At 42.9% G+C, this 24,780-nt stretch overlaps 1 protein-coding gene across 4 annotated transcripts in view; it reads left to right on the top strand.

Moving 5' to 3' along the window:
• ITPR2 (inositol 1,4,5-trisphosphate receptor type 2) overlaps window positions 1–24,780 on the top strand; it is a 464,180-nt gene that overhangs the window by 375,074 nt on the left and 64,326 nt on the right. For all 4 annotated transcript variants that reach the window (XM_089671685.1, XM_089671684.1, XM_089671687.1 and 1 more), the window contains 3 exons: window positions 17,197–17,372; window positions 21,798–21,962; window positions 22,734–22,929. In XM_089671685.1, the coding sequence (XP_089527811.1) occupies window positions 17,197–17,372; window positions 21,798–21,962; window positions 22,734–22,929 (537 nt within the window). The remainder of the gene's footprint in view (window positions 1–17,196; window positions 17,373–21,797; window positions 21,963–22,733; window positions 22,930–24,780) is intronic.

Genomic DNA, 24,780 nt, shown 5'->3' with positions numbered 1-24,780 from the left:
ACTACCCTTGCAGTGCCCCCACAAACACAGAGACATCAAGGGTTAAATGCTTGTTAACTCTAGGGCATGAGGAATAAAGTCCTATTCACACTTATGGGTGGCATAATGGACTGTTTGTATGGGAGACTCAGCAGGGATCCATTTGAGTAGGTGTGGATGGGAATCCCTATTGAAAGCAACAGGAGCCTGACAGTTCCTGCATCTATTTTCTGCCGCTTGCATGTAATCACCAGTGCAGCGATTACCAGCAGATAATTGGCCCTTCACGCAAATTGTCTGTGGACCATGCCTGCAGAATGTGTTTTAAAACAGCCACTTGTAGTCTTTATTGGAAATCTTTGTGAGTGGGTGACAACACAGCAGCACAATTAGGAGAAAGGGTTAGAGCATTGTTACCCTAACAGAGGAAGTACCTCAACAAGGACCTTCGTGGCAGGACCAGCAGTGATAAGTTTAATGAAAGCTACAGATTTTAAACTATTGAAAACTATGTTTGAAATTATATAAACAATAAATGTTATGATGTTTTAGTGATTGTGGCTACCACACCACTTTAGGTTGTATAAAGTACTAATACCACTCTGGGCTTTCAACCAGGCACTGGTGTAATACACCAGTCTGCCAAACTTGTTTTTGTAGGTAATATGGTGGTCTGGGAACCTTAAAATATTGAAAATTGCTTTTGAAATGGCATATATTGGCATAAGTGATATTAAACCCTTAGTTATTAAACCCCTAGTACTGATTTAATCACTAGGTATGCAGCTCTTTATCCTTTATTCCTTGCCTGTGTTCCAGTTTAAAGTGGTATTAAAGGTTACGCTTTAACAAAACAAAAAATAACAAACTTGTCATACTTACCTGCTCTGTGCAGTGGTTTTGCACAGAGCAGCCATGATGCTATTCTTCTTGGGCCCCTCGCCTTTAACCAGTGCCCCCAATAGCAAGCAGCTTGCTAGAGGGGCACTGGTGTGTGCTCACTCATGGACCCTGCTCTATGCATCCATAAGACACATAAAGCCACGGTTCTTTCTCTCCTCACTGGCTCACTGGCTGTGATTTACAGCAACGGGAGCCAATGAGAAAAGGGAGTCCCGGGATGGGACAGCTGAGGCTCCCATGCATATTGCTGGATCAAGAGGGGGCTCACGTAAGCATTGGGGGGGGGGGGGGGGTGCTGTGGGGGAAGCAGCACACAAACGGTAGCTTCATGAATTGAATGTGTGAAGGTAAAAAACCTTCAGCCTTTACAACAATTTTAAGCTGATGCCATGACTGCTGCCCCAGGCTTTCTGTTTCAGGGTGGCACCTTTCTCTTGCAGCAACCTATGGAGTTACTCTATAGTCCCATAGTCTATATTGGGTTTACATACTGTACACTTAGAGTAGCTTTTCCCTAAACCAAGGTTAATTTTCACTGTAGTCGTGACCTGGCTCTCAGAACAAGTCTTGTGTCCTATTACATCAGCAGTAAGGGAATTTCTTGAACTCTGCTTTTCCAGAGAATGGGAATTTCCTCTTCTCCTCCTCTGTCTCCGGCCATGCAGATCATCAGTTCGCTTCTTCTCCATCTCATTGAGATACTTCCTCCTTACTATACTTACTCTTCCCTCCAGTGACCTGTCCTTCCTTTCTTCACTGGTTCTGACAATAACAAACGACACATTGTGTGAACTTTGTTTAATGTAGGACTTTATTTGGTATCATGATCCTCCTACACCACTGACTTTCACATCACTTCTAAGTGCTGCTGAAGGACTTGGCTTCCTTCACCATCTAAAACATAGACATAGACGTCAGCGGACAGTCAGATGTGAAGACATGCTTCAGCCAAAATGATTTCATGTCCAGCTTCAGGCATAAATATTAATGATTGGTTTGAATGCAGACACTGGTTTGGGAGGGGGGAGCAGCATATGGTCAAGTTTTTCACATCTCTTTTTTTGTGTTGGATATTGTAGAGAAGAATTGGAATTCTTTTCAGGTTTTTATTGTTCTCTGTTCTCCTGTTGGGGAGATTCACCTATTTGTCCTGCTGACCATTGTCACCAATACAGAATGTGATAGAAAATCCAATTTTAGGCCGATTTCACATGGGCGTACTTAAGCGTACATTCATGTGAAGGGTCGTGTTTGCCTACCCAGGTGTTTCATGCATCTGCATGCAGACAGTCCAATTCATGGTAATTTGCCATCTGTCTGGTTGCAGGTGCATGTCCCTAAACTCAGACTGCATTTGGGAATGCCAAATTGGGAGCCATAGCTGTGTATATGCAGCCACTGCTTCCCAGTAGTCATGAATGGGACTGCCTGCATGCAGTGGAATGAAACACATATACATCCCATATGCGTAAACATAGCCCTTCACATGGATGTATGCTTAAAGTGGTTGTAAACCCTTACATATAGCCAGTGAAGTGACTGGCCTCAGGTGATGCACAGAGATGAATCAAATCCTCCTACATAAGTTGTTCCTGTTCTCTTCTCTACAGCACTTCTGCAGAGCTCAGTGAGGAGAGCTCTGAGATCTGATTGGAGGGTAGAGACACACCTCCCCTCCACACAGCTCAGGAAGGGTCCTTTCACACGGGCGTTCTTTTTTTTTTCATCAGCTCAGTCATGTTTTTTCGAAGAAAAAACAGATCAGTTCACATCAGTTTTTCATCCGTAAACAAATGATCATCTCTTTACATCTGCTAGCCCATAGAAATACATGGATGTCCATTTTTCATCTGTAAATGGACAGATGAAAAACGGACATACAGAACGCCCGTGTAAAAGGACCCGAACAGAGCTGAGGCTGTCAATCTGCTGGAGGTCCCTCCCTGTCACCATTTTTCTCTTTGTGTCGGGAAAACTTGTCAGAAGTGATTTATGGAGATAGCAGAGGAACGAAGCAGTAGACAGAAATGACACTTAGTGCTCTGAACAAGTACACATTATAGAGGGATATGCTTTGTTAATATTTCATGTGTGAGGTTTACAACCACTATAAAGTGGAGTTCCAGCTTAAAAAAAAAATAAAAGTCAGCAGCTACGAAAACTGTAGCTGCTGACTTTTAAAATACAGACACTTACCTGTCCTTTGGTCCAGCGATGTCCTCACCACCGCTGGCTTCACCGGCCGTCTTCTCTCCCTGGCGTGGGCATCTTTAGTGTGGGCACCCCGGCTGTGATAGCTTGCTGCTTCACAGCCGGGTGCCCACGGCACATGCTCGAGAAGTACTGCGCTTTTTGAATGGCCCCATAGTCTTCTGAGACCTGTCACATGTCCCAGAAGACTACGGGGAGGACAACTTCCACTTCCAATTGCTTAGGTGATCGCAGCGGAAGTGGGAGCGGGTACCTGTCAAATTTGGGTACCCTCTCACCAAAGGTGCCAATCCTTAATGGGGAGCGGGGGACAAAGCATTAAAGTGGAACTTCCCCTTATGGGTGGTGTGATAATTGTGCGCACAAATATGGACAATGACAACCATAATTTGGATCATACTCTGCAAATGTCATTCTCACTCCAAATCAGTTCCCCTCCCTTTTTTTTTGAATGGCATGTGGTGTGTGTGTATGCTGGGGTCACAAGGGCATTGGGCACAGCTGGATACACTTCATGGTTGTAAACCCAATTAGCTGGTTCCATGATGTCTGTCATACCCTTGCCTTGGCCTGGTCGTAAAGCTATAAATCCGTCAGTCACTGGACATGAAAGCATTCCAGAGTGGCAGTAAAACATACATCCCACTTGAAACCACTTTTTCATACAATTTCATAAATCCTCCTACATAAGTTGTTCCTGTTCTCTTCTCTACAGCACTTCTGCAGAGCTCAGTGAGGAGAGCTCTGAGATCTGATTGGAGGGTAGAGACACACCTCCCCTCCACACAGCTCAGGAAGGGTCCTTTCACACGGGCGTTCTTTTTTTTTTCATCAGCTCAGTCATGTTTTTTCGAAGAAAAAACAGATCAGTTCACATCAGTTTTTCATCCGTAAACAAATGATCATCTCTTTACATCTGCTAGCCCATAGAAATACATGGATGTCCATTTTTCATCTGTAAATGGACAGATGAAAAACGGACATACAGAACGCCCGTGTAAAAGGACCCGAACAGAGCTGAGGCTGTCAATCTGCTGGAGGTCCCTCCCTGTCACCATTTTTCTCTTGGTGTCGGGAAAACTTGTCAGAAGTGATTTATGGAGATAGCAGAGGAACGAAGCAGTAGACAGAAATGACACTTAGTGCTCTGAACAAGTACACATTATAGAGGGATATGCTTTGTTAATATTTCATGTGTGAGGTTTACAACCACTATAAAGTGGAGTTCCAGCTTAAAAAAAAAATAAAAGTCAGCAGCTACGAAAACTGTAGCTGCTGACTTTTAAAATACAGACACTTACCTGTCCTTTGGTCCAGCGATGTCCTCACCACCGCTGGCTTCACCGGCCGTCTTCTCTCCCTGGCGTGGGCATCTTTAGTGTGGGCACCCCGGCTGTGATAGCTTGCTGCTTCACAGCCGGGTGCCCACGGCACATGCTCGAGAAGTACTGCGCTTTGTGAATGGCCCCATAGTCTTCTGAGACCTGTCACATGTCCCAGAAGACTACGGGGAGGACAACTTCCACTTCCAATTGCTTAGGTGATCGCAGCGGAAGTGGGAGCGGGTACCTGTCAAATTTGGGTACCCTCTCACCAAAGGTGCCAATCCTTAATGGGGAGCGGGGGACAAAGCATTAAAGTGGAACTTCCCCTTATGGGTGGTGTGATAATTGTGCGCACAAATATGGACAATGACAACCATAATTTGGATCATACTCTGCAAATGTCATTCTCACTCCAAATCAGTTCCCCTCCCTTTTTTTTGAATGGCATGTGGTGTGTGTGTATGCTGGGGTCACAAGGGCATTGGGCACAGCTGGATACACTTCATGGTTGTAAACCCAATTAGCTGGTTCCATGATGTCTGTCATACCCTTGCCTTGGCCTGGTCGTAAAGCTATAAATCTGTCAGTCACTGGACATGAAAGCATTCCAGAGTGGCAGTAAAACATACATCCCACTTGAAACCACTTTTTCATACAATTTCATAAATCCTGGCAGGAACAAAGTACAATAGAACAAAGCATATATTCAGATAGGTCAGTTTAATGCGAGTCACCTGATACCTTACACCCCTAGATAACGTCTACCAGAGAGTAGAAAGCGATATCTTGTTATCCGTCACAGCCAAATATGTCATATTTGGTGTCTGGACGTTCAGAATATCATTCTGCATATTAACCTGCCAGTGGCTAGGCTGCTGCATGCACCTATGGAAGGTTATTGACCATGGTATAAACTTGCGAGGGATTTTGGTCACAGCCTGGGTCTCCGCCTAACCCCCCCTCCCCAAATGAGGTGATTGGCCCTTGGCTTCAGTAGACACCCCCTGCTGGGACACTAGAAAAGCTGTCATGCCTGGAGAGAGAGAAATGAAGAGATTCTCCCTTTTAACATCAGGAACCAACTTCGGGAGAAAAGGTTCCCTTCGTTCAGGACACTTGAACTCTGCTTAAACCAGGACTTCTGCAAGTATTCTACCTTCTTAAACTTCTTTCTTTTATCTCTCTGTTGTGTTATTGCTCTCTCTATTTATATATATATATTGGTTACATCTTTTCTGTAAATATTTTTATTGCACCATTTTGACCTTTTTAGTAATAAATCCTATTTTCTAAAAAGTGTTGAATTGTTTCTAAAGCTCTTTAATGCAAAGTAAGAATCCCTGTCTCTGAAGAGTGCTACTGTGTGTTTTAAAACCTCAGGATACATCTGTCTGCGGTGACAGTATGTATACAGACGCTTATTCAAACATCATAGTGTTACTGCTAAGATTTGTGAGTTTCCTCCTTCTCTGTAAAAAGGTGGTGGTGGCAGTGTGAAGGGTTAATTGCGTAGTTAACCTGACCCAGTAACAATCACTCTCAGGCTGTTGGCACCTAGACTGGGGTCCAGTGACCTGGAAAATCTTTGTGTAGGGTGCAGCTGAGAGTGGCATTGTTACACAAGTGGCAGTGCGGTTTTAGAGTGGCTAGTCCTTTGGTCACAAGTTGGTGAGAAGGACTGGGGTCTGACGCCGCGCCCATGTCAACAAGGCCTTATCTAAAGGCAAAACTTTTTTCTGTTAGTTTTAGATAGAGTGCAAAGCTATTAGCAGACCTGTCAGTTTTTACTGCCATCTGTGCCCATGTTACGGAGACTGACTCTCTCTATTTGTCCTGTTTACCCTTCTTATCAAAAGTGAAAGTAAAAGAAAATCCTAAATTTTAGATTGGCACACTAATAGAGGGGAAATCTTCCAATGGGGACACTAGTTCTGATCACCCTGGTAACACACTGAGATTCCCTCACTTTGGATGATATTCCTCTCACTTTCTCTTTTGGCTATGGGACAGGAAGTGAATGGAAATCTCCCCAATAAGATACAGATGGCAAAAAAAAACTGCCAGGTATTAAAACTCTTCATTACTCTATCCCAATTTTAAAAAAAGTTTTAAGTTACACTTTAAAAATTATCCTCTCACCTGTCTGCTGCAGGCAAAAGATTAACTTACTCTTACCAGTGATCACTTACTTTTGTAGCAGTTAAAGGGTGAGAGGCTGGTCTGTGTCAGACATTTGTGAACACAGCCAAGAACTGCAGACACCAGGAATTGTATGATTGTGGCATCTTCATTCAGGAAGTATATGGGATCCGCAGATGATTCCTGGAAAAAAAGATAACTCTGTTCTTCTGGAGATAAATACAGATAAGTGTCATCAGAGCAGTTTTATTTGTTCCTGGTTCAAAGTTGCTCAACTCTGCCATGCTAAGGACGAGGTGGAGGAACCACACAGTTGGATGGATTTACTAAAGGCAATTAGACTGTGAACTTTGCAAGTACAGTTGCTCCAGAGCTTAGTTAATCATCCAATTATGTGCAAGCAATAATTCTGTTTTTTTTTATTTGTCTTTCTTTTTTTCCTTGCATGTGTTTGGGTATACCTTGCAATGTAAAGCTTCGCCTCATTTACTAAGCTCTGGAGCAACTGCACTTGAAGTCTTTTTGCCTTTAGTGAATCCACTCCTATTGATCTTCTTTTTCCCCACTTGTATCTGATCATTAAAGACATGGTGACCCATAAACGGCAAGAGATACAGTAAGAGAGCAGAATAGTTTTATTTTGTTCATCTGGTCAGCTAAGATTCTGACAGTCCTTAGCGGAGTTCTCCTTTAATAAAAGTTTTATTCTTTCAAGCAAGTTTTAACTTTCTTACTTTAATGAAGAAGTTGAATGTAAAACATCACTTTATAGGAAAACACAGTTTTAGGCCTGGAAATTGATCAGTCGCTTTCTATTAAGACTTCTGCAGGAAACGAGAGTGACAGGTCACAGGCGAAGATAGGACGTGTCATGTTGGCAGCACATTTTATCGCGTTTAAACTGGGTTTCATTAAAAGTCTCAGTGGCATTGTGGATCCGTTAAGGGAAATGATTGTCACTTTAAATCCTAAATATAGTCACGGCTCCGACTTCTCCTTATAGAACCAAAGAAGCCGATAAAGGCGCAGTGACAAGTGACGCTGCGTACAGAGGTCCCGGGTCCCGTTTGCGTCTGAATTCCCATTGTTTTATCTCCCTGGTAATGATGTGATTAAAACTTGTCTGGCCCCGCTCGGGATTTCACTGTTTCATATCGTTAAGAATATAAATATATCTTGGGTACACTTGTAACAACGTGTCTGCAGATTGTCACAAAGCCAAAGTCTTAAAGTGGACCTGTAATGTTCACCTAAAGTATGTCTAAACCCAAGAACAAAAATGTAATAGATTGTAGCATAGCAGTCCTGAGATGTGGTGGCTGCTAAGTTTTGTTTTTCAGACTAAGAACATTTTTCAAGTGCAGAAAAATAACTGTTGGTGCATCCAAAAATTCAGTGTCACTCATTTTTTAAATATTTGTTTATTAAAGTTTTAAGGATTTAAAGTGCTATTAAACCCAAAACCAAAAAGGGAATGTATTGCATTGTGGTGGGGGCTGCATTAGTTTTCTTTTTTTTTTTTTTACCTGGTGATCTGACCAGTAACACACCTCCTGTATTATTGTGGCACCACTCTGGATGAAAGATCACCAGGAGCACATTTGGACAGCAGCTTTGTCAGTCTGGGGGGAGGGGAGTGTTAGAAGTACTAGCAGATTTAAATACGCTAACAAATTAAAGCTGAACCACAGCTAATACTTCATATCAGTTACAGCCAACAGTTTTTTTTCTTTTTGGGATAAAGGTATTACATAAATTAAATCTGATCATTTTAAGAGCCCCTGGCAGTGTTAAATGTTCTTTCCCATCCCTGTAACTGCAGGAGAGCTTTTCTGTTGAAAGAAAACAGACCTATTGGCTGAATCACCAGATGAAAATAGAGGAAAGACAGCCTAAAAAAAGGAAATTAGTGCAGCAATTGCATCTAAGAATTGTTAAGCCGCAATATAGTAAATGATTACTTTTGGGTTTATTACTGCTTTAACAAAGTAACACAAAAGGGTTCTACTGACAGCTGTATAGAACCAGCAGTCCTTCAGTAAAACAGGCTCAACCTTTCAAGAAATAAAAGCAGGTCAGTATCGATGTGGTACAGTATACACCATACACTATCACAGTAGAGGCCAATGAAGATTGTTACGAGGAGGTGAATATAAGTTTCAATGTTCCTTACATTTCTTAGTAGCCACAAAGGACGTAAATCCACCTTGTATGCACCAAGCCTTTACTAACCCAAATATCTCCTTGTAAATGTCCATAACTTGTGCAGAGAGCTGTGGGAGGGGCCCAGCAGGTCCACCCACTACAGTCTGACTGCAGACAGCTGCAGGAGGGGCAGAGACCAGACCAGTCACCTTGTACAAATAGAGAGAACAGCAGTGACCGGTCTTTATTACAGGAAGTTCCTGCACAGAGGCAAAGTTTGACACTGGACTACTACACAGAGTACACCATCACTCAAGTAAGAATACACATATACACATACCTTTTTGTATTTATACAATATTTGCTTATCCCTGGCTTGGGCTTCAACTTTGTGTGCACTGAACTTGATAACTTTGTTATTAACTTTCCCATCTATCTTCTGTAAACTACAATACCCTTCATAACTATGTAATGGAGATGAGGAAGTGTTCTGTAGTCCTGTCCAACACTGCTCTTTCTTAGATATGTTACCGTGGGAAAATGTCACACTAGGACAGGAAGTGTGTTTCTACCAGATGAAAATAAATGAAAAAAGGCTTAAAAAATATAAAATGAATGCAGCCACAACATAAGGACTGGTAAGCTGAAATATGATACATTTTTTGTGGGTTTGGATACACTTTAAAGTTAGTGTATCACAAACTGGCATTATTAAAAATGAAAAAAATGATGCGATAAATGCACAAGCAGGGTTTAGCTTTGGTGAAAACCTCATATACAAATAATTATTAGATCCATTAATATAAACAGCTGAACTTATAAGCTAATCTTGGTTTTCCTATAAACCCAATTGGACCTTTACAGTGATGGTGAGTGGGGACCAATAGAAATGCTCTGAAGCTGGTGGGGCTAACATCAGCTTTTCAGCTACGCTCACATGGGTGCCATATGGAAGGAGAGGGATTGATGTGGTTTATACACAAGGAACCTCCAACCATTAGGTGTAACACACAGTTTCATATTTATTGAACATTGTGTCACTGTGATGACATTGCTTGGGTTGCACCAAAATGGCTTCCCCAGCGGAGATTCTTTTTTGAATATCGCACCCATTTGAACAAGGTTTGCCTAAACTTTAGCTGCTTATATCTACTGGTCATTTTGAACATTACATAAAATACTTTCGCATCAGTCCCCGCCCTTGAGGAGCTTAAAATGCAACATTTTTATTTTAAGCTGATCTGGTGGCTAAAAACCAACAAGATTATAGAACGGAAGCCGATTCACAGTTTGACTTATGTTCAACCACCCTGTTGGATTTTAGCTACTAGATTAGCACTGCAGGCTATAACCAGCAGTGCTGATCTGTGTATTCTGACAACAGGGAAGTCTCCTGGCTTTCAGAATATAAAGACAAAACAAGAGGGAGGGAAGGATTCCCTCATCCAACTCCAATGTCTGGATGGGGAATCAGGTAATTTTTTCTTTCAACCAACTGGTTTAACAAAATGGACTCATCTATCGACAACAAACACTAGGGCCACTTTAATCTGGCCATACACTTGTAGATTTTTGAAAGAACATTCATACGAAAATTCCAATCAGTGACTTGATAAATGTTGTTTAAAAAAAACCTCCAAAAAAGTTTGATTTTAACAACTGATTTTAGAATGAATGGACTTTATCAAATGAAACCCATATATTGTACACTATTAGACATTTGTTAGTTTGAGAAAAATTTTCCATCATGGTCTTTTGGAATTTCTTGTCACTGCAGTAAAAACAACCACCCATTTGATCCCACTAATGATTTGAAAATCAAACAAATGTTCTTAAAGCAAAAGTTTCAAACGCAATTCTACTGGTGTATGGCTAGCTTTAGACAGGAGCCAGCTAACCTACCAGCATGCTTTTGGAGTATTTGAGGAGTACTGGAGCTAACCACTAAAGCTGGGACCAGCCAAATTTTGATTAGTATGTGGCAGTCTCTGCTTAACAGTTTGATTGACTTTTGTCGAAGGGACATATTGGACATTTTTTCTTGATCAACAGCTGCAGACAGTCGCCCCACTGTGTGTGTGTGGGGGGGGGGATTCCTTCATCTACCTTGTTTGCGTGGATGGAGGAATCTGATAAATCAGTTTGGAAAAAAAATAACAGTCTATGGCCAGCTTAAGCCACTAGGCTACTGTCATCCAACATCTTTGTCAATTATTTATGATGCACAGATGGAATTCTTTGAGTTGAGCAGTACTCGTGGGGTTGGGAGTCACTTTGGGTGGGGGGCCCATGGAACACAGCCCCCTTTAGAGAGGTGGGGAGACCCCTGTCCCAGCTCCCCATATCCTTCTTATGTGTAAGTCACCCTGTGCCTGTTAGGGGTACAGGGTGGAATGTCCTGCTATTGTGTAGACATGTATAGGTGGGGGTTGTTCATTGTTCACTGCCATGTGGCTGCATCCCATTGTTCTATTGTGTGTCTTGCTTGGGAACAAACTATCATGGGATGTATGTGTTTGTGTATTGGCTTGGTGGGGGGTGTTTCCGGGAGCCCTTCCCCCTGATGGGACTGCCTGGTGATGTGTTTCCTGTTACTGAGTGTGTATTTCCCCGCCCTGTGGATATATCTTGTATCTGTGTAAAATAAAGCAGTCTATCTCCTGGAATCCTTTAAGTCTGGTGCTGTCTCGTCTTGTATGGCCAGCGGTGGTGTTCGTGGATCTGTGTTCGGACAGGGAAGCGGGAGTCTAACAGAAATACCCTAGTGCAGTCGGGGTCCGGTTCCGTTACATTGGTGGCAAGCGGTGGGATTGTGCTTTCAAGCTGTGAACACGTCCAAACCACCACCAGGATTCAAGATCAGGAAAGGAGACGTTGGTCACCCCAGTGGAGATATGGACCTGGCATCAGAGTTCCCAGAGCTGCTGCAGACCGTTCTTGCAGCATACCCCAGGACTGTGTCTGCGGATCAGTACCTGGAGCTCAGGCAGCGGATTTGGGAGGTGCTTTGGAGAGGAGCCCTCCAGGTTGCTGTTATGGACAAGGGCAAGTGCTATCCAACCCCAGGGGAACGGGCCAGGGACCATTGGATGTTACGGATGCCATTCCTGGGAGAGCGACCCCAGGAGCAATGGGTGACTGAGTTGGACAGGCTGGTCCAGCAGGAGATAGAGCTGGATAACAGATATCGGGCTCTGCAATTGAATGTAGAGCAGAAATATTTAGGGGTGTCAACAGAGTGCTGTCTGGAGGGATATGACTTTGGTGGCCCTGGATTGCTGTGGGAGAGCCTTACAGATCTTTTTGTGTTTGGCGATGAAGGAGAACCTACCCTTGAGGACCTGCAAGAAGACAGAGAGGCTATGTTCAGTCTCACAGGGGTCTCAGAGCTTGAACCAGATCTGGAATACCTGCTGATGAAAAAACAGGGTCTGGAAAGGGCATACAGGCAACTGCTAAACCATGTTCAGCCGCATACCCAAGAATCGGCAGTGGAAATTCCAGAGACTGGGGATTTGATAGACTTCTCTGCTGAGGAAAAACAACCTGGTGAGCCTCCAGCAGAAGAGCTGACAACAGGGCCAAACATTACTGAACTCTGCCCAGCACTGGTAACATCTTCTGGGCTTCACGGACAGGAGATGGTGAACCCCTATCCCCAGACACCAGTTCCAGAGACTGGGGATTTGATTGACATTTCTGCTGAGGTGGAACCAGCCGGCGTGCCTCCAGTAGAAGAGCTGGCACCAGGGCATGGCGTTGTTGACCTCTGCCCACAACAATCAGCACCACAGGAGCTACAGGAAGAGGATACAATTGGCACCTGACAACGGCAGCTTGAGCTGATGTCCATGGATGGGACTTTGGTCTCTACTGACACAACCCCAGAAAACGGTCTGGCATTGGGACAAGAGGATGTCAGCCTTACTTTGCAAACACTGGGGGATGTCCATCAAGTCAAAGTGGATGAGACTACAGTCACCACCTGGATACCCCAGAGATGCTGGGCAGTCGGCCCAGATCCCCAACAGCATGATGGAGTCGGCTCAGCCACCCTGTCTTCTCTCCAGCAGCTGAGAGGACTTCAGGGAGAAGGACCAGTCCATACTTCTCCCCAGCGGCGGGTATGTTCTACGAGAGAGTCAGAGGTTGGCTAGGTGAGTAATGCTATGTTTAGGACAATATGCTTGGGGTACTGTGTGGTTGCTGGCATTGGGGGACTGGAAGTACAGACTAACTAAGTCCACCCGTCAGGGGTTTACTCCTGTGTTAGTCTCCTGCCGAAAGGGGAGATATGTGACGGGAGTCACTTTGCGTGGGGGGCCCATGGAACACAGCCCCCTTTAGAAAGGTGGGGAGACCCCTGTCTCAGCTCCCCATATCCCTCTTATGTGTAAGTCACCCTGTGCCTGTTAGGGGTACAGGGTGGAATGTCCTGCTTTTGTGTAGACATGTATAGGTGGGGGTTGTTCATTGTTCACTGCCATGCCGCTGCATCCCATTGTTCTATTGTGTGTCTTGCTTGGGAGCAAACTATTATGGGATGTATGTGTTTGTGTATTGCTTGATGGGGGTGTTTGCAGCAGCCCTTCCCCCTGATGGGGCTGCCTGCTGATGTGTTTCCTGTTACTGAGTGTGTATTTCCCTGCCCTGTGGATATATCTTGTATCTATGTTTAAAATAAAGCAGTCTATCTCCTGGAATCCTTCAAGCCTGGTGCTTTCTCGTCTTGTATGACCAGCGGTGGTGTCCGTGGATCTGTGTTCGGACAGGGAAGCGGGAGTCTAACAGAAATACCCTAGTGCAGTCGGGGTCTGGTTCCGTAAAATTCCAATCAGTGACTTGATAAATGTCGTTTAAAAAAAAAACCTCCAAAAAAGTTTGATTTTAACAATTGATTTTAGAATGCATTGACTTTACCAAATGAAACCCATATACTGAACACTATTAGAAATTTGTTAGTTTGAGAAAAATTTGCCATCATGGTTTTTTGAAATTTCTTGTCACTGCAGTAAAAACAACCACCCATTTGATCCCTTTAATGATTTGAAAATCAAACAAATGTTCTTAAAGCAAAAGTTTCAAACGCAATATGTCAAAGGAACATATTAGAAATTTTTTCTTGATCAACAGCTGCAGACAGTCGCCCCACTGTGTGTGTGTGTGTGGGGGGGGGGGGGGGGGATTCCTTCATCTACCTTGTTTGCGTGGATGGAGGAATCTGAAAAATCAGTTTGGAAAAAAAATAACAGTCTATGGCCAGCTTAAGCCACTAGGCTACTGTCATCCAACATCTTTGTCAATTATTTATGATGCATAGATGGGATCCTTTGAGTTGATCAGTACTCATGGGGTTGGTTTTCTTGTTAGACATGCTTATATTTAAAATTCTTAATATTCATGTATGTACATATTGAATATATTTAAGTTTCCGCATCTACCGCTGTGTTGTTTCTGCAGGTTGACACCTTTAGAGGAGCACTCTATTAGTGAGATACCTATAGGAGTCCTCATATAACATTGCATATATATATATATATATATACATATATACATACACACACACTTTATTGCCAAAAGTATTGGGACACCCTTCCAAATCATTCAGGTGTTCCAATCACCTCCATGACCACAGGTGTATAAAATCAAGCACCTAGGCATGCAGACCGCTTCTACAAACATTTGTGAAAGAATGGGTGGCTCTCAGGAGCTCAGTGAATTCAAGTGTGGTACCGTGATAGGTTGCCCCCTGTGCAATTACTCCATCCGTGAAATTTCCTTGCTACTAAATATTCCACAGTCAGCTCTTTGTGGTATTATAACAAAGTGGAAGCAACTGGGAACAATAGCAACTCAGCCACAAAGTGGTAGGCCACGTAAAATGACAGCGGGGTCAGCGCATGCTGAAGCGCACAGTGCGCAGAAGTTGTCAACTGCCTGCAGAGTCAATAGCTGAAGTCCTCCAATCTCTGTATGGTCTTCCGACTAGCACGGCAACTGTGCATAGGCGAGCTTAATGAAATGGGTTTCCATGGCCGAGCAGCTGCATCTAAGCCTTAGATCACCAAGTGCAATTCAAAGGGTCAGATGCAGTGGGGTAAAGCACGCCACCACTGAACTCTAGAGCAGTGGAGGCGTGTTCTCTGGAGTGAAGAATCACACTTCTCTGGCGATCTGAAGGACATGTCTGGGTTTGACGGTTGCCAGGAGAACAGTACTTGCCTGACTGCATTGTGCCAACTGTAAAGTTTGGTGGAGGGGGGATTATGGTGTGGGGTTGTTTTTCAGGGGTTGGGCTTGGTCCCTTAGTTCCAGTGAAGGGAACTGTTAAGGCATCAGCATACCAAGTCATTTTGGACAATTTCATGCTGCCAACTTTGTGGGAACAGTTTGGGGATGGCCCCTTCCTGTTCCAACATGACTGCGCACCAATGTACACAGCAAGGTCCATAAAGACATGTATGAGCGAGTTTGGGGTGGTGGAGCTTAACTGTCCTCCACAGAGTCATGACCTCAACCTGATAGAACACCTTTGGGATGAATTACAGCGCAGACTGCGAGCCAGGCCTTCTCAGCCGACATCAGTGCCTGACCTCACAAATGTGCTTCTGGAAGAATGGTCAAACATTCCCATAGACACACTCCTAAACCTTGTGGACAGTCTCTCCAGAAGAGTTGAAGCTGTTAAAGCTGCAAAGGGTGAGCCAACTCAACCTTGAGCCCTATGGACTAAGACTGGGATGCCAATAAAGTTCATGTGCGTGTAAAGGCAGGCATCACAATTCTTTTGGCTATATAGTGTGTGTGTATGTATATATTTATTTATTTTTTAGATTTTTTTTATGATACTTTGTAACAGATGTTAGTGTTAAAGTGTAACTTTACATTGCAGTGATTTGTATTTGTATACTGGGCTATTTGTTTTGTTTTCATAATTTGTATTGGTTTAAAATGTTTCTGCTACTTTCTTTATGGAGGAAGTTGGGGATGGAATCAGCTTGCTATATAGAGGTGGTGATCGTTTCCACCTTTTAGTCATGAGTAGTGGTGCACCGAAATGAAAATTTTGAAACCAAAAATTCAGGATGCACTTGGTTAAAAATCGAAATGTATGTGTATGTGGGGGTGGGGAGGTTCAAATTTTTTTTTTTTATGTTTTTTTTTTTTTTACTTTTAATGTGTGTTTTTTATTTATTTTTTTTAACTTTTGATTTTATTACTATCCCATTGGGGATCAATAGTCCCCTATGTGATAGCATATGTGACAGGTCCTCTTTTTAGGGGGGAGGAGGTGGGAGGGCAGTGCGTGCAAAGAGGGGGCAGGAAAGGAGCAGTGTATACAGTGAGGGAGCAGTGTATGCAGACAGGCCCCTCATTTGCCATCCCTAAATGTCATTTAAATTGCTGGGATTTTTTTCTGCACTTTATAGCTCTGAGAAGGAGCTGTCATTCGCCCTGCTACAAAAGTAAATAGAGGGGCGGGTTCACTGGGTGACCCCACCCTGACAGCTCCTTTTTTCGGAGCTATAAAGAGAAAAAAATAAAAAGCCAGCAATTGTATTTAAAAACCGGCAGTGGTAAGTGAGGGAGCCTGTCTGTATACACTGAGCAAATACTGATTAGAGAGAAACAAAGCTCTGCCATTGCTCACCTTTCTCTCTGAAATTGTTAGCTACTTGATTGTCATGTCAATCCTCTGGCTTTAGTACTTTTATTCATTACCCCAGAATAGGCATTCATATACAGTAAAGACTAACGTTTTTTCTGACAATCTTGTACCAGGTCAGTGGAAGTATTGATTGCAGTGGGTCATTAAGACAGCCAGGCAGCTGGCATTGTCAAAAGAAGGTCAGCAGTAGCAGTCCTCCTTGTTCTGTTAAGAAAGGTTTACTTTAAGTTGCAACATATCTGTGCTAGTCAATGATATGTTAGTTTTGAATGTAAAGCTTTTAATTGTAAAGCAATAAAAACATAAAAAATGAATAGCCCATTAAAAGATTAAGTAAGAAAAGATCAGTTTTTGCTGCAATACCTTCAATTCAGGGCTGTGCTCTGCAGTACATTCCATTTCCATCACTAGAAGTCCTCCAGCATCATTCAACCCATTTCTTCCAAACTCAGACTGTCATGGACACCCTCCCGAAATCTGTGACTGAATAGTGAAGGAGTATAGCACAGTGATGAGCTGATCTCACTTTCACCCTGATCTCACCTCGTATCAGCATGCTCATAAACTGACTGGCTCCTTGTACTGCTTTTTCCCTTCCCAGTCTGAGCTCTACTGTACAGAGACTGCACAAGGCTGATACTTAGTCAGATTTGTGTATTTACATTGCTTGCATTAATAAATACATTTAATGATCTATTAAGAAAATAGAGCTGCATCAATTTGTGTCCGGTCTTGATCTGCTTGCAGTTCCAGTGTAAACAAAAGTGGATGTTTGTTGTGAAGTTTCTGCGATAATTGAATATTTTTCTCTCTCATTCTGTGCAGGGACCCTGCCCCCGTGGATCTCCGTCTTGCTTTGGATAGCAGTTGGCATCTGCACGGCCATGTTGTTCGTCTTTCCCAAACCAATTGGGATTCGTCCATTCCTGGTGTCGGTGATGCTGCGCTCCATTTATACCCTGGGGCTGGGCCCAACTCTCATATTACTTGGGGCCGCGAACGTAAGTATGCCTTTGATCCATGCGAATAGGTACATACAGAAGCCGCTGTGTACTTTTTTCAGGTTCTGGTCGTCTCCCTGCAGTCATTCACAACAATAAGAAGAGACGGCAGCCAGCCAAACAGCCAGGGGCCGGTGTATTCACGCACTTTGATCTGCTGCAGGGGAATTCTTTCAGATCCCTCTAATGCAGAATATCTGAAGTTTTCAATACCTGCAGGACTTTATAACTACTTCATGGGTTTGCTGCTACTTCACAAATCATAAAAAAAAACCGATAATCCTCCCGGATCTGATAACAGGATAAGGTCTATCAGCTTTATACAGTTTCCAAGTAGTTTTAAGGGCTCGTTCACACTAGGCTGTTTTGCCAACGCTTGCCAAACGCCCCTATAGCGTTTGGCAAGCGTTGGTCCGGTGTTTGCGGAGCGTTTTTAACGCTCGGCAAACGCTCCGCAAACGCCGCATGCGCGGTTTAGCGGCGGTTGCTAGGCATTTGCCGAGCGTTAATAACGCCCCACAAACGCCTATAATGCATTTGAGTGGTGTTACCGCTCCGCAAACGCCCCGCAAACGCGTCGCAACCGCACCGCAAACGCCGGCCGGGCTTTGCGGAGCGGCACCATAGACGAGAATAGGAGGCTTCAAAGCCTCCTGACTCGACCAGAGGCGTCCGTTTTGCCGCAACGCGACGCGACGCAAACGCTCCTGTTAGAACAGCACCATGTGCTGTAATGTGCAGAATTGGCAGAGGCGTTTGGGAAGCGGTAAAAACGCTTCCCAAACGCCTCTCTGCCGCCTGCACACAACGCTAGTGTGAACGTAGCCTTACAGTCCCATCCCTAGCAATTGTGGGACATGTATCCTGCAATCTCAGTTCCTTGCCATGACACAATGAATGGGAGAAGAAGGGGAGAGGCTTTATTTGTGTACTAAGAACCTGTCTGGCTGCTGCAATCTGTTGATTAAAGTGTTTCTAAATCCAAGAACAAAAAAATAATTTATGTGCAGCAAATTCCTTTACAAATCCAGTTAATACAATATAATATTTGCAGTGACATCATTACTGTGCTGTACATAGCCTGTGCAGAGAGCAGAGCTTTAGGAGGGGACCACCAGCTCCATCCACTACAAGCTGCCTGCAGATAACTATAGGAGGTGGCGGGTACAAGAGCAGTCACCCTGGAGGATGAGTACAGGAGGCAACTTTTCACACTGGATTACAGCACAGATCTCTAAAAAACAGCAAAGTACATTAATATTCAAATAAGAATACACTTGCCTCTTGTATTTAGACAATATTATTTTTTTCTGGTGTTCAGCTTTAAATGAGGTAGCTGCATTTGTTTTCTTTTTTCAGGCTTTCCATCCTTTATTTTTGCTGTATGATCCTGCCAGTAACACACTTCCTGTCCTGGGGTGACAACACACTGAAGAGTAGCAGCGTTGCCACCCTAGGGCAGGACTACAGAGCACCTCCCTTTCTCCTCATCCATAACATGGAGGGGGGGAGGTGCAGTTTGCTTAATAGATGGGAACCAATAAAAGTGCAGCTCAGGCAGAGAGCACGAGAACTTATCAGCTCACAATATTTCTGGCAGGATCAACAGGTATTTTTCTGCATTTATTGAACAGATAGAACAAAGTACTTCTAAGGGTTTATTTATGAGACCAAAAGGGAGCAAATAAGATAAGTTCATTGTTAGGATTTACATTTACAGGACCATGCCCCATACAGAAGTATGGTAGTCAAGTTTTCTGATGGTGCAGTCACTGATCACAATAGTGATCAGACTTCGGTCTGATTGCATGCTGATCATGTAATTACTATGACAGGCAATAGGACTGAAGACATTGGTTAGTTTACAAAACAAACCTGCCAGCTCAACACCTTGACTCACACAGAGAAAGGCACTTTGACACGTACAGCCAGAAGGTGTCAATGTCTAAAATACAGACATTTAAAAAAAATATACCAAAAATATGTGCTGTTAAGTGTCAATTGGATTTTTTTAAAACATTTTTGTACATTGAACAAAAATTAAAAAAAATGGTTTGGGCTTATATATACTTTAAAGCAAACTAGCCATAGTTCTGGGCAGTTAAAACTGAGCATAGGCAAAGATCCAGAGGCAGAGGTTATTGTTGGTTATAACATCATGCCAAAATGATCAGCAAACCATGAAATATAGGCAGCTAAATTTATATGCAGATACTGACTTTTCCTGCAAAACTCAAGTCTGGCCCAGTTGTGTCTTTTAGACTTCTTTGTTAGTCCTTGAAAGTAAATGGCGGCCTCATTGATCAACAGTGAGGCTCAGGGCTGGAAGGGTGAGGGGTCAAGTTTAGTTTTTTATGGGAAAACTTAATTTAACTTTAGCTGCCTTCCTGTTTTGAGATGCAGTTTTCAGTAATGGTGACCTCTGACTGCATCATTGTTTTTTATTTTTTTCGTAGAATTGCAAGTAAAGAATCCGTAGAACAGAAGGTATTCACATGTCCATCACATATCCAAAAATAGGAGGATTATTCCTCATTTCAGGACAGTGAGCAGAGCCATGCAAATCATTGCTCTGTGCCCAATCCAGAACCACTGGCGTATGGTGCAAATATAGTCTAATATTATAGAGCCATTTATTCCAAGCTGCATACAGCTGTTTCAGGCTTTTTTTGACATCATCAATGCAGTGCATGGTTTCTTAGTAGAACTAGAACTCGTGGAGTCGGGACCCAACAAGCCATTTCCCCTTAAAGTCCCACTTAAATTTGAGATATGTGATGGAAGGAGACATGTGAATCCCTTCTGATTCAATAAGGTTTTGTAGATCTTGTTGGAGGGCTTTTTGTTTGTGTTAGACCTTTCTCACCATAGCCTGTATGGTTATACTGTCTCTTCTTCTTTATGATATGCTCAGCTTGAATTTCCACACTTTTCTTGCCCCCCCCCCCCTTTGCTTTCTCTATCTCTATCCCTCCCCCCTCTCCTTCCCACCCACCCCCTATCCTCGGTTTTTACTGTTATCTATGTTCAAAAGTAGTTTCTTTTTTTTCACATTTTTGTATTAAAGTAGAACTATAGGCAAAACCTTTTTTTCATTTTGCATAGAGCAAGGGAGGTTTATAACCCTTGTCATTATTTTTTTTTTTTGGCCATGTGTGTCCCATTGTGGAAATTTTCCTTCACATCCTGTCCCATAGCCAAGCAGGACGTGAGAGGAAATCCCTGCAAATGAAGGGAATTACTTGGGAACCCCCAGGTCACCAGAACTAGTGCCCCCATTGTTGGAAGATTTCCCTATTACTTTTCTGGGGACAACCCAATATTTGGGATTTTCTTTTAATTTCACTTTCAATGATAATGGTAAACAGGACAAATAAAGAGGATGAATCTCCCTAATGGGGGGGCATCTATCCAAAACTAAAAAAAAAGCTTTTGCTTTTAGCTATACTTTAATCGTTTATGCAAATGCTAATTGCCAGCTTTAACTTTTCCCACACAGTTGCCCCTCAGCCTCTAAAATACATATAGAATTTGTTGATATACCAGAAGGGATAATGAGGATTCTCTTTTTTAAAAGAACAAGCAACTGCTGAATCCCCTTCACAGTCGGAATTCAAAGGTCTGACTTCCTGCTCAGTGCTTACTTTCCCACCTTTGTCATTCCCAACTAGCAAATGAAGAGAGCACTTGTCACTACTCCTACCTGGACAAAACTCTTAGCATTCTCTTAATAAGAGAGCCAGCCCCAGGATCAAAATTATTTTGAACTAAACAAAATAAAAACTGTGATATCAGCTTGATCAAGTAAGCCCAACTTTCTGTGCTGCAACTGTATAATATGTATTTCTGTGTCTTAGCCATGATTTTATTTCTAGACAGATTCAGCAAATTCCACGGCTGTTCGGCTCGCGGAAAGCAAGCTGTGGTTTGATATTAACTCTCAGCCTCATGCTGTCTCACTTTGCTCTGTTCCGTGATTACTTATTGAGTAAATGTCACATACAAACACTTTCGATACAGCTTCAGTAAACAAAACATGCATTTTTCACTGCGTTGTCCAGAACTTTAAAGCCCGGCGACACAGTCATATCGGAGTTTTGGGGAGTGAATAAGACAGATTGGTGCCTTTTGTTGAGCGTCAGAGAATTTGTGCCCTACCTGGATATTAAACTGTCACACAGGATTTGTGATAGAATTATTACATTTTTATTTTAGCTAAATGGATTCTAACCGGCTCCTTGCTCAATCCGTCAAATCACCATTATTTGTGCCTTGGCAGCGTGACGGGCTAGCGATAAACATGCTGGAAACAGCCATTATTTCTGTGCGGTGATCTGTTCCGAGGTGCATAAAGCCGATTGTTGTTTTTATCAAATGTTTTAAGTGGCTAATCCAGGCTGGTAATTGTCTGTTTCTTTGCGACAGCTGTGCAATAAAGTGGTCTTCCTGGTGAGTTTCGTGGGAAACCGTGGCACCTTCACCCGAGGTTACCGAGCTGTTATAATGGACATGGCGTTTTTATATCACGTGGTCTATGTAATCGTGTGCATGCTGGGCCTTTTTGTGCACGAGTTCTTCTATAGCTTCTTGGTATGTATTTTGTGTGGGATATGTGAATTCAGAACCACAGTTGCACTCTGATCAAGAATGAATATTTTATGTTTAAAGGTTTGCACCACCTAAAAGTTATAATTTATATGGTCAAGTTTGTTTACCCCTTACCATGACAACTACAGTATGTGGTGAAAAGTGTGCAGTACACCCCCCCAAGTCCTTGAGTTCAGCTGTTTATGGTTATGGGTACTGTTGGCAGGATACAAAGACATTTTAAACAACTGTATTCCTCCAACCTTCTGGCAACAGTTAGAGGAGGTCCTTTATCCGATCCAACATGATGTGTTCCCCTTTGTACAAAGCCATTTCAATAAATACATGGTTTGATGGGTTTGGTGTTGAGGAACTTGAGCAATCTGTACAGAACCCTAACCTCAGATCTTCTAATTCAACATCAGTGCCTGAGCACACAAATGCTTTTGACACAAATGTTCACAGATACACTCTAGAATCTTGAGGATACCCTTCCCAGAAGAGTGGAGGTTGTTGTAACCTCAAAGAAAATCCATATTAATGCCCAAAGTTTTGGAATAGAATGTCCCAACAAGCTCCTATAGGTGTGATGATCAGGTGCCCACAAACGTTTGGCCCTATAGTGTAATTTATTGTAGGTGCGGCCTGGTGGTGAGTCAGCCCCTGGTTTTTTACATGTTTTGGGTGACATATCTATGAAGACATAACAGTTATCCCCATACAGGCTAATTTATTTTTCCAGGGATAACATAAGAAATATTGACTTTTCTACAGTTGTTTGACCTTGTATACCGAGAAGAAACCTTGCTGAACGTCATCAAGAGTGTCACCAGAAATGGCCGTTCCATCATCTTGACCGCAGTATTGGCACTCATTCTTGTGTACCTCTTCTCAATTATTGGGTTCCTCTTTCTTAAAGACGACTTTATCATGGATGTAGACCGACTGAAGAACAGGACACCAGATCTCGGTATGAAGACATGACGGTGTATCTCTTCCTAATTTAGGAATGGTTAGGGGACTCGTTTAAAGGCTTGCTAAGAACACTTCTTTGACTTAATATATATATATATATATATACAGTCATGGCCGAAATTGTTGGCACCCTTGATATTTTTCCTGAAAATCATGTATTTCTCACGAAACGTATTGCATTAACACATGTTTTGCTATACACATGTTTATTCCCTTTGTGTGTATTGGGACAAAACAAAAAAAGGGAGGAAAGAAAGCAAATTCGACATAATGTCACACAAACCTCCAAAAATGGGCTGGACAAAAGTATTGGCACCCTTTCACAACTGCGGATAAATAAGAATGTTACAAGCATGTGATGCTCCTGTAAACTCACCTGGGGCAAGTAACAGGTGTGGGCAATATAGAAATCACACCTGAAAGCAGATAAAAAGGAGAGACGTTCACTTAACCTTTGCATTGTGTGTCTGTCTGTGCCACACTAAGCATGGACAACAGAAAGAGGAGACGAGAACTGTCTGAGGACCTGAGAACCAAAATTGTGGCAAAATATCAACAATCTCAAGGTTACAAGTCCATCTCCAGAGAACTAGATTTGCCTTTGTCCACAGTGCGCAACATTATCAAGAAGTTTGCAACCCATGGCACTGTAGCTAATCTCCCTGGTCGTGGACGGATGAGGAAAATTGATGAAAGATTGCAACGCAGAATAGTCCGGATGGTGGATAAGCAGCCCCAAACATGTTCCAAAGACATTCAAGCTGTCCTGCAGGCTCAGGGAGCATCAGTGTCAGCGCGAACTATCCGTCGACATTTAAATGAAATGAAACGCTATGGCAGGAGACCCAGGAGGACCCCACTGCTGACACAGAGACATAAAAAAGCAAGACTACAGTTTGCCAAAATGTACTTGAGTAAGCCAAAAGCCTTCTGGGAAAACGTCTTGTGGACAGATGAGACCAAGATAGAGCTTTTCGGTAAAGCACATCATTCTACTGTTTACCGAAAACGGAATGAGGCCTACAAAGAACAAAACACAGTACCTACGGTAAAATATGGTGGAGGTTCAATGATGTTTTGGGGTTGTTTTGCTGCCTCTGGCACTGGGTGCCTTGACTGTGTGCAAGGCATCATGAAATCTGAGGATTACCAAAGGATTTTGGGTCGCACTGTAGGGCCCAGTGTCAGAAAGCTGGGTTTGCGTCCAAGATCCTGGGTCTTCCAGCAGGACAATGACCCCAAACATACGTCAAAAAGCACTCAGAAATGGATGGCAAAGAAGCGCTGGAGAGTTCTGAAGTGGCCAGCAATGAGCCCAGATCTAAATCCCATTGAACACCTGTGGAGAGATCTTAAAATTGCTGTTGGGAAAAGGTGTCCTTCCAATAAGAGAGACCTGGAGCTGTTTGCAAAGGAAGAGTGGTCCAAAATTCCGGGTGAGAGGTGTCAGAAGCTTATTGATGGTTATAGGAAGCGACTGATTTCAGTTATGTTTTCCAAAGGGTGTGCAACCAAATATTAAGTTAAGGGTGCCAATACTTTTGTCCAGCCCATTTTTGGGGTTTTGTGTGACATTATGTCATATTTGCTTTTCTGCCTCTGTTTTATATTTGTTCCAATACATACAAAGGGAATAAACATGTGTATAGCAAAACATGTGTTAATGCAATACCTTTTTTGTGTGAAATACTTGATTTTCAGGAAAAATATCAAGGGTGCCAACAATTTCGGCCATGACTGTATATATATATATAGTAATTTATTAAATCACAGTGTAATTAAAGATACATTTCTTATTGATTGCTTACTGAGATAGCAGAATCATAAAGGTTATGGTAAGAAGGGA

This window comes from Staurois parvus, unplaced genomic scaffold (genome assembly GCF_062004578.1).
Source record: "Staurois parvus isolate SC_StPar_1 unplaced genomic scaffold, SC_StPar_1.0 ptg000114l, whole genome shotgun sequence".
Classification (NCBI taxonomy): Eukaryota; Metazoa; Chordata; class Amphibia; order Anura; family Ranidae; genus Staurois; species Staurois parvus.
This window is presented reverse-complemented; position numbering and strand designations above follow the sequence as displayed.